The 17,722-nt window shown below is 38.1% G+C and overlaps 1 protein-coding gene and 2 pseudogenes across 3 annotated transcripts; 2 read left to right on the forward strand and 1 right to left on the reverse strand.

Moving 5' to 3' along the window:
• Positions 1–238: 238 nt before the first annotated feature.
• LOC149239618 (sugar carrier protein A-like) lies at positions 239–2,814 on the forward strand. Its single transcript, XM_089369921.1, has 4 exons — positions 239–471; positions 658–1,284; positions 1,717–1,725; positions 2,365–2,814. The coding sequence occupies exons 1-4, from the start codon at positions 328–330 to the stop codon at positions 2,812–2,814; spliced, it is 1,230 nt and encodes a 409-aa protein (XP_089226047.1). The 5' UTR covers positions 239–327.
• A 1,681-nt stretch (positions 2,815–4,495) lies between these two features.
• Positions 4,496–6,360, forward strand: LOC149239619 (uncharacterized; annotated as a pseudogene). Its single transcript, XR_016245963.1, has 3 exons — positions 4,496–4,630; positions 4,776–5,345; positions 5,731–6,360. The product of XR_016245963.1 is annotated as an uncharacterized LOC149239619 (transcript).
• A 2,679-nt stretch (positions 6,361–9,039) lies between these two features.
• LOC149239620 (beta-phenylalanine coenzyme A ligase pseudogene) lies at positions 9,040–10,847 on the reverse strand (annotated as a pseudogene). Its single transcript, XR_016245964.1, has 2 exons — positions 10,142–10,847; positions 9,040–9,191 (listed from the first exon to the last, which is right to left on the reverse strand). The product of XR_016245964.1 is annotated as a beta-phenylalanine coenzyme A ligase pseudogene (transcript).
• Positions 10,848–17,722: the final 6,875 nt, after the last annotated feature.

Consider the following 17,722-nt stretch of genomic DNA (forward strand, 5'->3'; position numbering starts at 1 on the left):
TTCCCATCAAAAATTTACCATCCAAACTAATTTATAGGCTCGACAGGCAACTAATTCGCTTATTCTTTTTACGCCGTAAGGCGTTTCCCTCTGAAGTGAACTTTCCTAAAATCCACCTGTCATCCCTATGCGCCGTTAGATTATGTGTTAGACGATCAGATGATTGTTAATCCTTCGATCAATGGAAGGTAGTTGGAACGGTTCACGATATTTACTTGATCAGCGTTCAACTTTCTGAGCGCTCGAAGAAAAAATCCGTTACTGTTTCCTCCCTGGCTATCGCGTGAGCAGCGCAAGGAGTGTTTCAAATGGATTATACAGAGAATCATGGCGGTGCAGCTCAAGGCCAGTGTTGTAAGCGGAGGCATCTGTTTTCTTGTGGGTGCAGCTCTCAACGCCGGCGCCATCAGCTTAGGCATGCTCATTATTGGGCACATAATGCTTGGAGTGGGAATAGGCTTCACAAATCAGGTTGGCTTGTATGGGTTGTGGGCTCAATGATTTTGAAAGAGTTTCTCCAAGATATATTGATAAAAGCATGCATTACTCAAGCTTTAGACATTTGGCTTTGAATTGGGGTGATTTGAGTTATAGAGTTTTTTGTTTAGATATGAATGCCTTGGGTTTACAGAGCTTTTTGTTTGAATTTGTGTCAAGGGTGTTCCTCTGTACCTCTCAGAGTTAGCACCACCAAAATTCCGCGGAGGGCTTAATATAATGTTCCAGTTGGCCACAACATTCGGGATCTTCACAGCAAATATGGTTAATTATGGGACTCAACACATAAAAACTTGGGGATGGCGTCTCTCTCTGGGCTTGGCTGCAAGTCCTGCACTTTTGATGACCGTTGGAGGGATGTTCCTTCCTGATACCCCCAACATTCTGATAGAACGTGGTCATCTGGAGAAAGGAAGAGCTGTCCTGGAGAAGACCAGGGGCACTAGGAATGTAGAAGCAGAGTATGAGGATATGGTCGATGTAGCCGCACTGGCTAAATTCATCAGGCATCCATTCAGGAATATTTTAGAGAGGAGGAAACGGCCACAGGTTGTGATGGCAATCTGTATGCCAATGTTTCAGATTTTTACTGGAATCAATTCAATATTGTTCTATGCCCGTGTCCTTTTCAGCAGATTGGGCTTTGGTGCAAATGCTTCCCTCTATTCGTCTGTCATGACTGGAGCTGTTCTTATAGCTTCAACCCTTGTATCTATTGCCACTGTTGACAGGTGGGGGCGCAGAGCCCTGGTACTTAGTGGGGGTATTCAGATGATAGTCTGTAAGGTAAGACTAAAATGCACAGAGGTAGTCTCTGTTTTACTTTTTCACAGCATTTCATGTTTCCTGTTTTTAAGAATGACAATATATATCTTAGACCTGGTAATTGAGCTGCCAAAGCTCAAGAATCATGACCCATGTTCTAACCATGGATTGGGAGGTCCCCAACAGACAGGGAATACTAGTTCCTATCCATTTTCTGAGATTTCTTGTTCCTCAAATCTAGAAACCGAATGGAAGTGATGATCTCTTATCGATTATTAGGGTCAGAAAAGTTTTAAACCATGGGAATTGCATTGGTCTCTTACTTTTACACCAGCTAAACAAAGCCCCAGATAACATGCTTTCTTCTTTATTTGAGTTTTCTGCAACCATGGTAGCTCTCCATGCCCAAGTCCTTTTGTGACGTGTCTCACTTACATTTTCAGAGCTGAATAGGAAACCAGAGTTCTTGCCTGCAGCAGCTGAGTGAGGTGAGAACGGAGCTTGAACAAACATGCTTCAATTATCTTGATGAATGCCTTTATTCACCACAGAAGTCCCTATTACTTCTGAAATGTTATTGTTACAGAAATTCTTGTTAATTTATGGAAAAAAACTTGGATATAAATTCTCCAATTAAATTAGAAATTTACTTAGCCAGTGTGATTCAAAATTGCGGGGAGGCATTGCATTGTACCAACCACAACTACTGGGATGTGGGATTTAAAATGGAATGGAGGGGATAACATTGATGTGAGATTTAAAATTGGGTGGATGGGATAACATCCCATTATATCAGCAACAACCACTAGGATGTGCAAAATGAGATGAATTGTAAGTTTGTAACCCCATCTTCTAAGTAGCTTGGAAGGAGAGATTTTATAGTCCGTCCAAGTTGCAACAAGGACACGCGAATCTGTTTCCAGAGTTCTTAAATCTAAATCCCTTCATTAATCTGGGAAATTGACTGCACTGCACAAACGAAGTTGACCATATTTTCATTTGATCCCGAAATAATTAGTAGCAGATTATAGAGATTTTTCCCTTTATTGTTGGATTGTTTACTGTTGGATTCATCAATAATAATGTTATCCTTTTTCATAGGTTTCTGTTGCCATAATCTTGGGCCTAAAGTTTGGAGGGGACAAAGTACTATCCAAAGGCTTCTCAACGTTGTTGGTGGCAACCTTCTGCTTATTTGTGGCTGCATTTGGGTGGTCATGGGGTCCTCTTGGATGGACCATGCCGAGTGAAATTTTCCCACTAGAAACACGTTCTACTAGACAGGCGATAACGGTCTCTGTGAACCTTCTTTTCACATTTGCAATTGTGCACGTCTTCCTATCTCTTTTATGCACATTCAGGTACGGGATTTTCCTATTCTTTGTGGGCTGGATTTGTATCATGACTGCCTTTGTGTACCTCTTCTTGCCAGAAACCAAGGGTGTACCCATTGAAGAAATGATTTTTGAATGGAGAAAGCACTGGATTTGGAAGAAAATAGTTCCTTGCGTCGAGGAGGGGGCACCAAAAGGAAAACTACCAGAACTGTAATTCACTTAAAGAATAACTTAGTTTAGTTTAGTAATTCACTTAAAGAATAACTTAGTTTGGGAGGTTTGTCATTTGTTTATTGTAATTTACAAGTCTATTTCAGTAGCTTTTGTCTCCACTTCCGGAGAATTTTCAAGAAAGTTCAGGAAAAGTGATGGATTTTCTTTGATGGTTTTTTTTTGTTTCTGGAGTTCAATGCGTTATGAATTTCTGAATACAAAACATCAAAATTATCATCACCAAAATGATCATTCATAGACGAACATGACTGCAACGATTTTACACCCTAAATAAAATTTGTCAATGGTATCAATCACTGTTTCTCAATCTCAATAAATCATTTATGCTTTCTTTTCATCCCTGATGAGGGATGATGATGAGTGAAGTGCCAGAAAAGTTGTTTACTGTTTCAGTGATTTTTCCATTCTTTTTGTTTACTAATTGAGCAACATTTGATATTGTGGGAGCCTTTATCACTGTTGAGGGCAATACCACATTCACTAGGCATTAAAACAACCTCTCTGCTGTCTTTCTGAGGCTGGGAAAATGCAGAGAGGTTGATCTTCATATTGGAAATTATAGAGCATACTATTTTTATTACTAACATTGGGTATGCTTTTCAGATTTTCAAGTCCAGGTTGGTTAAGAGCTCAAATTCTGGATTGCAACCAAAGTCTAAAAACAGGGCACATAGGGAGATCCCAGGCATCAAAGATATGGATGCTAAGACTCCAAAGATCCCTGGGTGGTGCTCACTCTGTGATGTTACCTATAGCACAAAGGAAGTTCTTCACAAACAACATGTGTTTGGGAAGAAGCACCAGTCCAGGTTAAAAAAGTTGAAGGAAAAGGGTTCAGAAGATGTAGTAAAGCCACAAAAAAAGCAGCCACAAGGACTGGTGGGGTGGTGTTCTCTTTGTGAGGTTAACTGTGGAAGCCTAGAAAATCTTCATGAGCTGCATATGTCAGGGGAAAAAACACCTGTCCATGTTAGGAATGGCAAAGACAAAGGAGCAGGAGACAGTAGAGACTGGCAAAGACAATGTTCTTGGAAAAAGAAAAGATGATTCAGTGAAGGAAGAAAGAGATATGCCATCCAAGAAACGCCACAAGTTACATAAAGGAGATGCTGCCCATGCCCAGCTTACAGAGGATGGAAATTCTGAAGCCCATTTACTGGTCTATGGTGAGACAGAAAGTGTTGCTGGTTGCAAAGTTGCGGAAGAAGCTTTTGTCAAAGCTCAAGATGAAGGGGCAGATTAAATGTTCCAAGCTTTCAACCTGTTGAGTGTAAAATGGTCTGTGTTTTAGGTTTTGTGGACATTAGATTTCAAAATTTTCTTTAAGGTTTTGTGACAGTTGAGACACTTCAGGATTGCAGAACAGAAATCCCTAGAGATTCATAAGAAATGTTTTTGAACATGTTGGAATTAAATATTACGTAGGGTTGAGTTTCTAAAATTTTGGTGTGATTCATAAGAAATGTTTTTGAACATGCTGGAATTAAATATTGCGTAGGGTAGGATTTAGAAAATTTTGATGTGATTCTGAGCTTTCCCTATGTAAACAGTTCTTAAGGTGGCTGTGATTACAAAAGAAATTGATTAACCTCTTTGCAAGTTAATTCGTTTATCATTTCAACGTTGAAAGGTTTTTAGAGAAGGTTCTCTGTAGCAAGGGGGTTCTCTGTAGCAAGGGGCCTCTGTAAAACTGAACTGGGATCAACGAACAGAGTGGGATGTTTCCATTTGTGCTGGTAAATTGTCTTCTGAGCAAATTCATCTGTCTAAACTTGATGGAAATATCGCTTCTCCAGGTACTCAGTGTTCAGTTTACATTACAGTCTCCCATGCAACATTTCTTGCAAGTGCCTAGACGGGTAGATTCACGTGTTGGCTCCAGAAAAGTTCAGTTTATTAATGTGGACTAAGTTCTTTTGTTGCAATTTTGATGTAATTCAGGAACAAATGACCGAAAGAGGAACAGCCCCGAGGATCAACCAACAGAGCAAGATGTTTCCACTTCTGGTGGTAAATTCTCTTCTATACGGATTCATGTGCCCAGTGGAGTGTCCCAAATGGATTATACAGAGAATCATGGTGGTGCAAGGGCTCCTTTATCAAGGTTATCTTCAGGCCACACTTATTACACACTGGAATCTCTGCAAGGTGTTACAACTCTTCCCCCTTACCATTCTCATCAACATCGTTGCCTTCCTCGGTGTTTGCTCTCTGCCAATCTATCCCCATTCACATGGGAGGCAAGGCAATTCCGCCTACCCTTTCTCCTCGATTGGTACCCATGACCTCAGAGACACGATGATTAGGGATCCCTACAGACAACCCATTACTGACAGAGAACCCACTTTGAATATTATGAATTATGGGGCAGAGCCTATTGGATATTCCATTGGCCATTTGCAGAGCTTGAACCGGTATGTGAATCCAACTCAGCAATATCAACAACAGGAATTTGTTAATCAAACTTCACCTCCACCTCAGATCTATCAACATCAGTCACGCCAACAAGAGGTATTTGTTTTTTATTCAAATTTCCATTGCGGATTGTGCAATGTATCCATCCTTTTTCATTCACTTCTTAGCCTCTCAACTTTGAACTATGTTTTCTGATTCAACAGTGTATCCATTCTTTCTCTACCTTTTCTTATTGTGCCAGAAACGTTGTTTACTGTTTCAGTAATTCGTCCATTCTTTTTGTTTACAAATTGAGCAATGTTTGATATTGTGGGAGCCTTTATCAATGTTGAGGGCAATACCACATTCACTAGGCATTAAAACAACCTCTCTGCTGTCTTTTTGAGGCTGGGAAAATGCAAAGAGGTTGATCTTCATACTGGAAATTATAGAGCATACTATTTTTATTACTAACATTGGGTATGCTTTTCAGATTTTCAAGTCCAGGTTGGGTAAGAACTCAGATTCTGGATTGCAACCAAAGTCTAAAAACAGGGCACATAGGGAGATCCCAGGCATCAAAGATATGGATGCTAAGACTCCAAAGATCCCTGGGTGGTGCTCACTCTGTGATGTTACCTGTAGCACAAAGGAAGTTCTTCACAAACAACATGTGTTTGGGAAGAAGCACCAGTCCAGGTTAAAAAAGTTGAAGGAAAAGGGTTCAGAAGATGTAGTAAAGCCACAGAAAAAGCAGCCACAAGGACTGGTGGGGTGGTGTTCTCTTTGTGAGGTTAACTGTGGAAGCCTAGAAAATCTTCATGAGCTGCATATGTCAGGGAAAAAACACCTGTCTATGTTAGGAATGGCAAAGACAAAGGAGCAAGAGACAGCAGATACTGGAAAAGACAATGTTCTTGGAAAAAGAAAAGATGAATCAGTGAAGGAAGAAAGAGATATGCCATCCAAGAAATGCCACAAGTTACATAAAGGAGATGTTGCCCATTCCCAGCTTACAGAGGATGGAAGTTCTGAAGCCCATTTACCGGTCTATGGTGAGACAGAAAGTGTTGTTGGTCGCAAAGTTGAGGAAGAAGCTTTTGTCAAAGCTCAAGATGAAGGGGCAGACTAAATGTTCCAAGCTTTCAACCTGTTCAGCGTAAAATGGTCTGTGTTTTAGGTTTTGTGGACATTAGATTTCAAAATTTTCTTTAAGGTTTTGTGATAGTTGAGACACTTCAGGATTGTAGAACAGAAATCCCTGGAGATTCATAAGAAATGTTTTTGAACATGCTGGAATTAAATATTATGTAGGGTTGAATTTCGAAAATTTTGATGTGATTCATAAGAAATGTTTTTGAACATGCTGGAATTAAATATTGTGTAGGGTAGGATTTAGAGAATTTTGATGTGATTCTGAACTTTCCATATGTAAACAGTTCTTAAGGTGGCTATGATTACGAAAGAAATTGATTAACCTCTTTGCAAGTTAATTCGTTTATCCTTTCAGAATAAATTCCAGCAGCGAGTTCATGAGAAATAAGTCCCCAACCCTTCCCAGAAACATAAGGAGTAACATCCCCTTACCAATGCAATCAGTGGCTCGTCCATTGCAGAATGTCAGACATCTACCTCTACAAATGCATCCAGGATAGGTTGTTGGGCCGCCACCTGTGTCACAGTCGTTACCATCAGAGACTCCATGCAATAGCAATTGCGCAGGAAACAACTTAGGAGTCCTTGGAGCGACATGTCCCAGCAATGCAGTTTCCTCAACTCCGACCCCAATCTGACCTGATGCCACTACAACAGAGCAACTCCCGATGCCAATCTGACCTGATGCCCCTGTAATAGAGCAACATGTCCCGGCCCCTATCCGACCTGATGCCCCTGCAACAGAGCAACATGTCCCAAGGTGCAGTTCCATTAACTCTAGGCCCAATCCAACTCAATGCTAGAGCAACATGCCCTAGGAATGTAGTTCCATTAACTCCAAACCCAATCCGATTAATATGTCCCAAAGGTGCGGCTCCATTAACTCCAACCCGATCCCAAAGCAACATTATTCCATAAAAATAGTTCCATTTACTTCAATCGCAATACTATCAACATGTCCCAAGGGTGTAGTTCTATTAACTGTAGCCCCAATGTGACCTAATGAAGAATTTGTTGCTATTTTGTTGAACACATATCTAGGCTGTCCTTTGGTAGCAATTAGTGTTGGAACTTGGTAGGTTCATGCTTCTTCGTGAGACCAATATAAATGTACTGTTTCAACGTCGTTGGTGGCAGATTTATGCAACATATTTGATCATTTAAGTTTAACAGATTTGCCTTTTCTTTTCCTACAAAGAATTTTCTCTTTATATGTGCTGGAGTTATTCGGATATTCTTTAGGAACTAGCAGGCATGCAAATTTATATTTTTAAATCCCTAATTCTCCTCATCATTTGCAAATTGTTCATCTACATCTATGCTCAGAGAAGACAACTTAGCTTCAAAACGTTTGTAAGACAGAAAATTCAAATTTTAGCAAATATGGAGGTAATAATAAATGCCCTGTGGTGTCAGAACAATTTTTTCTTGGGTTTCTTTTTAGCAATAGCATTAGAGAGCCGTATATTGGTGAGGGACCTTTAGCCCAACGCATCAGTGGCTTCATACAGGTGTGATTGAGGGTGCTCATATTTGTAGGCAGAAGAAAGGAATGTCATTGATACATTTGTGATTATTGCTTTCAACAGAGCTCTCTGCAGTGTTATTGATCCTAGGTCTGGCATTTACAAAATGTGACTCAGCTTTTAAAAATGAGGTAATATTCTTTGCATTTTTAGAAAAGAAAGAAAATTTGAACACTTGTTTTTGCAATGGCAGAGTATGGATATGTTGTTTGCATGATATCAAGGGAAATATCTTATTCAGCTGACGTATTCCTTACATTCCCATGCTATTTGTAATCGTGTTGTTAAGATACTTAATAGTTTTCTTATGCACAACACTCGTGTGAAATTTGCTAATAGTGATTTCTGGTCAAGTTTCCCAACAGATCTATTTGTACCCTGAATGGCAGTCACTCTTTTATCATAGAAATTTATACTTGAAAAGTGCTGATATTACATTCATAATAAGGCCTCATGCTAATTGGAAATTAGTCTTGAATCCCTACAAATTACACAATTTAATTTATGTCATAATGGAACCATTTTTACACCCAGTTTGATGATTTAATGCATCTGTTCGAGATATTCAACTATGTTTCTTCAAATTGAATGTGGTTGTGGGAAGTCATGAATTCGTTGTCGATGATGGTCAGTGTAATAATTCTATTGTATTTGGCAACAATGTTGAAGATCCAGTAGTTGCTCTTAATGTACAAGGCTGGAACAACTCTTGATTTCGTTTTTGGGAGGTATCGTCTTTTCTTCTCCCCATAAAGATATAAGGTATGGAGGATGAGTGGATGGCTATAATGACTTTGAATGTGTAGTAATCCTCTAGATGGTATTTATTGTGAGAATGCCATGCGCTTGAAAAGGTTTCCAAATCAAAAGACAACGCAACTTGGATGTACACATTCTTAAGGAGAAGGCCATAATGAAGGGTTTGTCTTCCTCATTATCTGTATTAAAGATCCTCTGCATACATGCCAATGAAGAATTTGTTGCTTCTAATTCAGCAGGAGCAACCTACAATACCATGTACCAAAAAAGTTTATCTTACGGCTGAGTTTAAGAAGAATTTACCTAATTGTTTGCAAAAGTTTAGCAGAATACACATATTAACAAGTTAAGACTTCTCAAAGAGATGTAGGTCACCCCTGGTAATTGTTATATTTGATCAACTCTTTCAATCTGTCCACTACAAAGATGTAACCATCATCATCAATGTAACAAAGATCACCTGTTCGTAGCCAGCCATCCACATCCAGAGCAGAAGTAGTAGCTTCTGGATTGTTCAAATAACCTACAGTAAAATAAATGACAGTGTCAAAATGTAGAATAATGAACCCTGAAGGAAAGGATTAGATTGTAAATTATTCATCATTCTAAATACCGTTGTTTCACTTATTTATCAGAAACCCTGCAACAAAAGTAAAATCAGATTTTGAAGGTGTGTCATCTCACCCTTAAATATTTCGTTATTAAAGGGAAACAACACATTTCCACAATCCTTATTTTCAAGAAGTTTTCTGGTCTAAAATAAATAATCTTCTCAGGAACATCAAGCTAAGTTCAAGTATATATGTTACCCAGAGTGGGAAAACAGGAAGGAAACTGTAAATGGGGTCATAGAGTTTTGTGGGAGAAATGGGAATAGAGGGTTTGAGTAAAAAGGCCTGAACAGACCACCATCTTGGCATATATTATGCATACAAAATTGATGAATAAGTTCAAATCACCATGTTTGTTTTAGAATAGTGGGTAGTTAAATAATGTGTATCTTTTCAGAGTGGAGTTTTCTCTAGAAAAGGTTAATGCTAAAATTCATTATGCGGACTATCATGAAAATCGTTAATTTTATGATGACAAAGACCGAATTGAATATTTAGTCTCAGGTAGTAGAGCATTTGGCCAGTGTGTGAAATTTAGTCCCGATCTGGTTACTGATTTAAATTCTGTAGTACCTCTCTAACACCTCAGCCCTCTTCAGAGCCATGAACTCCTAGTAAAATAAAGTACTTAATTGAGTACTTCTATAGAACAGGATTGGATGCTTCCCATTTTATAGCTCTATTTTGTTTTATGCCATAGGGTAAATATCTTTGATAGCATAGTTTACTTCTTGGTCCATGGCAGTTTTACTACTTATATTGGGTCCAAGGATGTGTTTGGTTCATTGATCTTATAGTAAAATACATTTCATGATATCAAATTTTCATTTTATGAAGGAAATAATGTTTATGAAGCACATACCTTTCATAACAATGGGACCGTGAAGCCACAATTCTCCTCTATTGTTTGGAGGTAGAGGAGTCCCAGAATCAGGATCAATTATTTTTGCTTCAGTATTTGGAGTCAACAAGCCAACTGATCCATAGTGCCTACTTTCTTCTTCACCATCTAAATATGCTGCTACTGCTGTGGTTTCCGTGAGCCCATAGCCCTGCAAAACTTCTTGCAACATGACTAAAGAAAGAGCATAACGTAGGTGTAAGCTCACCAAAATAGTTAGGTACTATGTCTAGATTCTAATGCCAGGAATAGCAAGGGTAAAGATGATAGGACCTATCTTACAGTTTGATTCAATGTTAGATTGGGAAACCCCGATGGGCATATGCACAATAAGATTTTTTTCCTGATGATGAACCTTAGTAGAAGTTCAAAACGCATCGATCCTAAAACTTGATGTGATTTATCCAAGAGAATTTTGCTTTAATAAGAATGAAGTCTATGAATCTCAAATTCCCAATCATCCAAGATGCAACAATGTAGTCCCAAAGACCAGAACCGCCATTTTAGACAAGAAGAGTCAAACTACCCACCATGAGGGAATGAACAGGAGGGGCGTGAGGATACACCAAGAGTTTTTAATCTGGCCAGTAGCCACAATTATGGTGTAAAACCCTGTGTTGATATTAGCTCTCATGAGTGCAAATTTGATGTTAAAAGATTTCCAGAAGTTATGTTATAATATTGTATCTAATAATAAAATGAATAATTATTACAAATGAATGGTTACATTAGGGTTCTGGGGAGTTTGAATAGCAATAAACCATAAAATAAATTAAATGCCCTATTACATCTCAAAACCACCATCTTCAGGTGTTAAGCCTTGAACCAATTTGAGGCAGCCCTAGGGCCTATAGCAGTTCTGCCCACTACCACCACAACGACTACACTTTTCAAACCTTTCACTATTTCCTTTTGTGAGGGCTATGGAGTTGAATGATGAATGAGTGGGTTTGAAGTGGCAATGAATAAATTCAATGGGTTATCTTGCTTTAGATAAATCCCGAAGGATGAGCCCCCTTGCCCTGGGAACTTAAGAAATATGTTAGTTGAAGGTGAACTGATTCCTTGATGGGTTGCAACTTTAATACATGAATCAGATCAAAATGATCCCCACATAGTAGATGAGGCAATTCAAACGGATAAGTATTATGAGAACCAATGAAAAAATTGGGATGATTTTTATAAGAAGTGGAAGTAGGAAAAAGGCAATAATAAGGTTATAGGCTCTATTTTTTTATATACCTACAATGCTCCCTAGCTAAACCAAAATGCTCAAAGTAGGACACAATACACAAAAATTCATAAGGAAGAGGAAAAGGATATTGAAATGAAAGAACACTGAAATGTTTCATATGTGATTGGGTTCATATTGAAAGGATTCCCAAGGTGAAGAAAGAATACTATAATTGTCAACAATGTTCAAGAAGAAACAATGGACAATGTTGCATTCGCACACAAGATCTATGAAACATTGGAGAACCACTAAGCTGATCACCAGTCCATCATGGTCAAGGTTAAAAGCCAATTTATTTAAATTTTAAATAACCTTAGAGCTAATCATAGTAATATTACATCTAAGTTGGTTGAAAGTTGCACCTAACCCCAACTATTGTGACTATTGTGTGATGGAAGCACATTCACAAACACTAGCATGTCAAGGGCAGGATTTTAAACTCTAATGGAAGCTATATTAACTACCCACTTGCTTCCATTAACTACCCACTTTCACCAACCAAGGAAGCTGCACTTGACTTTATTGTTTTTTTATTATATAGAAGATTCATTCTGGACTTCAATGGTGGTTACAATGGTTGTTTACCATTGAAGGTAGATTCAATACTCTATTGCGCCACATAAAAGAGTGAAGAGCCCAGTTAGGTGGTCTTTTACTCGGTGTAAAGAAACTAGTGTTGTGTTGTGAGAAAGCGACAACTTATAACAGCATGCTTGAGATGGCATAGTGAAAAATTTGCATACGTTGCGGCATAAGGAGTGCCTTAATTGCAATAAGGAACTCCAACCTCTTTTCAATTTAATCTGAGTGTTGGGAGTCAATGCTTACGATGACAAAGATAGAGGAAGAGATTGAATGGATGTAATCTAATGAAGTGACTTTTTGGTTCTTTTGTAGGTAGATCTTCTGCTTGGTTTTATTCCAAATCCAGCCCAAAAAAACAAAAGAATTGTAGTCATAAGTTGTTGACATTGATAATCAGATTCCTACCCCAAAAAAACCGAAAAAACACCATGCCCGTTAAATGTGTTTAGACTGTCCTGCATCGTATGACCAGGCCCGATGACGCTACAAACCTTAATCTCCAAACAGAAACATCATTTACTTGCATCGACTACCTGGAACAACGATGCACAGGAAACCCATTATTGTAGGCGGGGTGGAACCATGATGTGGCAGAGGTCGTCTATCATGGTCGTTTCCACCCCTGCTGCCCTGCCCATCATGGTTTCTGGCAGTGACTGCCAGACAACGTTTCTGTTTGGCAGATGATGTGTGTCAATGTTGTCTAGCTAGGTGGGCGATTGTGTATTAAGAATTGGACCTATTTTAGACAATTCCTCGTTTTACATATGAACTCTGGAAGAGGACGGTGAATCTCCTATGATGTCACTTTGGCGCCTATCATCTGTCTATAGCGCTAAAATTTTGCTTGGACCCTAGAATCACTAGAATCGGGTGAATATTTTTCATAAAATCTATTTTTAAGAGTGTTTGAAAGGTTTTTTTATGTTAGAAATGGATTCAGCACCATCAAAAACTTCAGACACTCAAAATCTTAGAAGCTTAAAGCTATAACCAGTATTTCCAAACATCTGCAAAATCTGGCTGAATTTCCATTGTAATGAATTCAACACCATCAAGAACATCGGGCACCCGAAATCTTAAAAAATTAAAGCTATAACCACGATTTCCAAAAATTTCTACAAAATCTTATTGAATTCCATTATTTTCCAGACGAAATTGTAGCCTCTTTAAACTCTGACAACTTTTTAAAGTAAACATACAGACATGTCCTCAAATTTGCTGCAACTAGGAAAATAACGAGTTACCTACGATAGCGTGACTGTGGGGAACCGAGAAACAAATTCTTCTGCAGACTCCTCGCTGACGGGAGCTCCACCACATACTACAGTGTGCAATGACCTCAAAACCAGTCAAACTGGTCGGCTTGAGCTGAAAACCGGTCAAACCAACCTGTTCATTGGCGATCGAGTCAAACCAGACAAAAAAACCTAGTTTATGGGCCTATTTCACTGGAAAAACCACAAAAACTGGTCCAAACTTTTTCCATAAATGGTAGGTTTATTGCCAAACCAACTACGGACCCCACAAAATGCAATTTTGTGAGTATTGATGTTGTTTTGAGGGAAATTTGGGGTTGTTTCCCTCCAAAAACAATTCATCTAAGGAAAGCATGTCTCCCCTCATTTGCCTCACACATATCAACCCTAGCAACACTAGCAATCAATGCCAAATGGTAATGTTAAATTCTTAAAGTAAAAGTGGCATTTCCTTTATTTTTCATTTTCATCCTTTTACTTAAATTTTTAACATTACTATGAAATGACTAAGGATGTTTGAGAGTGGTTTCGACCTCATTGGATTTCATATGGAGAAACTAGAATTTTAAAGTTCAGTCAACATTCAACAGACTTAATTTAATGGTTTTCAGGATTTCATGGTTTGGGGGTTTGCAATGTTTCCATTTGATATGCCAATGAAGAATTTGTTGCTATTTTGTTGAACACATATCTAGGTTGTCCTTTGGTATCAATTAGTGTTGGAACTTGGCAGGTTCATGCTTCTTGGTGAGACCAATATAAATGTATTGTTTCAACGTCGTTGGTGGCAGATTTATGCAACATATTTGATCATTTAAGTTTAACAGATTTGCCTTTTCTTTTCCTACAAAGAATTTGTTCTTTATATGTGCTGGAGTTATTGGGATATTCTTTAGGAACTAGCAGGCATGCAAATTTATATTTTTAAATCCCTAATTTTCCTCATCATTTGCAAATTGTTCGTCTGCATCTATGCTAAGAGAAGACAACTTAGCTTCAGAACGTTTGTAAGACAGAAAATGCAAATTTTAGCAAATATGGAGGTAATAATAAATGCCCTGTGGTGTCAGAACAATGTTTTCTTGGGTTTCTTTTGAGCAATAGCATTAGAGAGCCGTATATGGGTGAGGGACCTTTAACCCAACGCATCAGTGGCTTCATACAGGTGTGATTGGGGTGCTCATCTTTGTAGGCAGAAGAAAGGAATGTCATTGATACATTTGTGATTATTGCTTTCAACAGAGCTCTCTGCAGTGTTATCGATCCAAGGTCTGGCATTTACAAAATGTGACTCAGCTCTTAAAAATGAGGTAACATTCTTTGCATTTTTAGAAAAGAAAGAAAAATTGAACACTTGTTTCTGCAATGGCAGAGTATGGATATGTTGTTTGCATGATATCAAGGGAAATATCTTATTCAGCTGACGTATTCCTTACCTTCCCGTGCTATTTGTAATCGTGTTGTTAAGATACTTAATAGTTTTCTTATGCACAACACTCGTGTGAAATTTGCTAATAGTGATTTTTGGTCAAGTTTCCCAACAGATCTATTTGTACCTTGAATGGCAGTCACTATTTTATCATAGAAATTTATACTTGAAAAGTGCTGATGTTACATTCATAATAAGGTCTCATGCTAATTGGGAATTTGTATTGAATCCCTACAAATTACACAATTTAATTCATGTCATAATGGAACCATTTTTACACCCAGTTTGATGATTTAATGCACCTGTTCGAGATATTCAACTCTGTTTCTTCAGATTGAATGCGGTTGTGGGAAGTCATGAAGTCGTTGTCGATGATGGTCAGTGTAATAATTCTATTGTATTTGGCAACAATGTTGAAGATCCAGTAGCTGCTCTTAATGTACAAGGCTGGAACAACTCTTGATTTCGTTTTTGGGAGGTATCATCTTTTCTTCTCCCCATAAAGATATAAGCTATGGAGGATGAGTGGATGGCTATAACGACTTTGAATGTGTAGTAATCCTCTGGATGGTATTTATTGTGAGAATGTCATGCGCTTGAAAAGGTTTCCAAATCAAAAGACAACGCAGCTTGGACGTACACATTCTTGAGGAGAAGGCCATAATGAAGGGTTCATCTTCCTCATTATTTGTACTAAAGATCCTCTGCATACATGCCAATGAAGTCTTTGTTGCTATTTTGTTGAACACATATCTAGCTTGTCCTTTGGTAGCAATTCTACATGCACCATTGAAAGAAGCTTCTGGATGTAGGGAATTGGTGATGCAACATATATTCATTATGTGAGTAATAAGGAGTGGAACATAGAGTTTCCCCAAAGAAGTTGAGGAAGATGAAGCCCTAGAAGAAATGCTTATCAAGGCATTCATGGATTGGAGAAGCAGGTCAAAGATGGAAGCTTCTAGCTACTTAGGGTGTTTAAACTCCCATGAATGATTTATTGGATTGGGGATGTTGTAACATTTTCTTGGCAAAATAATACAGTTAAAATTTTTGAGCTTTTCCAGAAATCCACCAGCTTTGTTGGCTGTTCTTATTCTCATAACAATTGTTATATGGCCCAAAGATTTTTTCACTATATTCTTTGCATCATAGTCGAGCTGTATTCAAGATATTATAGGGTTGTATTACTCAACGATTATCAATGGCATACCTTAGTGTTAGTACTATGACAGGGGCATTATCACCTTTTGTTGCATCTATCACACAATGTTTTTAATTGCACCAACAAAAGTCATTGAATTGTAGTCATAACAATGCCAGGGTTCTGTAATGAATGTGAGGCATATATGTTCATAGAAATGAGATGGAACAGTGAATGGATGGGCAAGAAATATTCTATTTGCACTTCGTTTTATGATTGTGATATTGTCAATGGAAACTAGATTAAACTTCCTCATTGGTCATATCAAAGATCTCCTAGGAATATGTTTTATTGCCAAATAGAAGTAGATATTCTATACTTCTAATTAATTAGTCATTCACTAGTGGAGAGAACTCAAGGATGGATCTTCTTACAATCCTTAGTTTTGGTATTGAATTCACTGGTTGAAAGGGCATTTTCCAGAGGCCAATCATGATTTTGACTGCCATCTTAGTTACATTGCAAGGATCAAAGGATGACACATTTGTTATTTGTTTGTCTCAATTTGCTTAATTTTGAGAAGCTTGACAACAAGTTATAGAAAGGATCAAGAGATTTGCAGATCCACAAACCTTAGTAATTGTATATATGTTAATGCTGCATTGAGATATTGGGGCTCTGAAATTCAAGCTGGAGCTCACGTATATGGTACATTCTACCCAGCTTCCCCTTCTTATAGATTCTCAATATATCAAATGATGATACGCTTTTCCTATAGTGACTACAAGTGTCTCTTTTCTGTCAATGGATTCTACAATAAACTAGGACATTGCCTTCAAATATTTGAATGCAGATGCAAAAAATCTGCTTACAATGAACAATGACAGTGGGAGAAACATATCACCAGTGATATTTGATCAAACCATTAATGAAAATATGGCTAAGTTGTGAGCAAAGGCAGATGTGTGGACAACCAGTGTCCAGTAAGATGAAATTAGTGAAGGTTGAAAAAAATGTAATATGCAAAGTCAGAGAGATAATATCAGAAATTTACAATTGTAGACACGGTTGACAGAGCCAAAAGGTTCACTTTTGCTAGGTGTTTTGGTGACCAAAATGCAGTATAAAAAGAGGACGAATTCACTAGGATTAAATCCATGATTTTGCTGAGAATTTACCAACCAAGTCGCAACAAAAGGGAGCACATTTTTAGTTGGCAAGGCACCCATCAAATCACTGTATTGAAGGGCCATGAGATGCCGTTGACAGAGGCACGATTTCGCTGGGGAAGCAGCAACCAAAACAAAGTAAATTTTAGCACAAATTAGACGTGGAAATTGGTATGATTTCGCTTGGTAAAAGCTTCATTGAATCTGCTATTTGAGGGGCCATTAAATGGTAGTGGTTTGTGCAATGGTTTGCAGAGAAAACTAGACGAGACACAAATAAAAACTAAGTTCGAAAATAGCCAAGAAAATGGCTAACCTAAGAAGATCATAAATGTGCAGAAATATGAAATTTTGTTCAAGTGAATTTTGAGTATGGTTTATTTGGGTTTCAAGCCAACTAGATGTAAATTGTGAATTGGTGAAGCTCACCAACAGGGAACCACCCCCACGCAATTCCACTTTTGGTTTTTTTCATCCCACTTTTCAAATCTCAGCAGCAGATTGAGAGTGCCAACAAGCAAATATCCATGCGTTGAAAAAACCAAGCATGTCACCAAGAATCAAACACAAGTGTGTGCCAAGAAACACTAAGTGCGCCCAGGAAAAGAACTTATGAATATCAAATGCACAATGCATCCAATAAAGAGATTAACACATTTCCATATATATGTTTTAAAAAATATTTTAGTGTTGGAACTTGGCAGGTTCATGCTTCTTCGTGA

This window comes from Pinus tabuliformis, chromosome 8, assembly GCF_031772625.1.
Source record: "Pinus tabuliformis cultivar Carrire ecotype Pingquan chromosome 8, CPIR1, whole genome shotgun sequence".
In the NCBI taxonomy this organism is placed as follows: Eukaryota; Viridiplantae; Streptophyta; class Pinopsida; order Pinales; family Pinaceae; genus Pinus; species Pinus tabuliformis.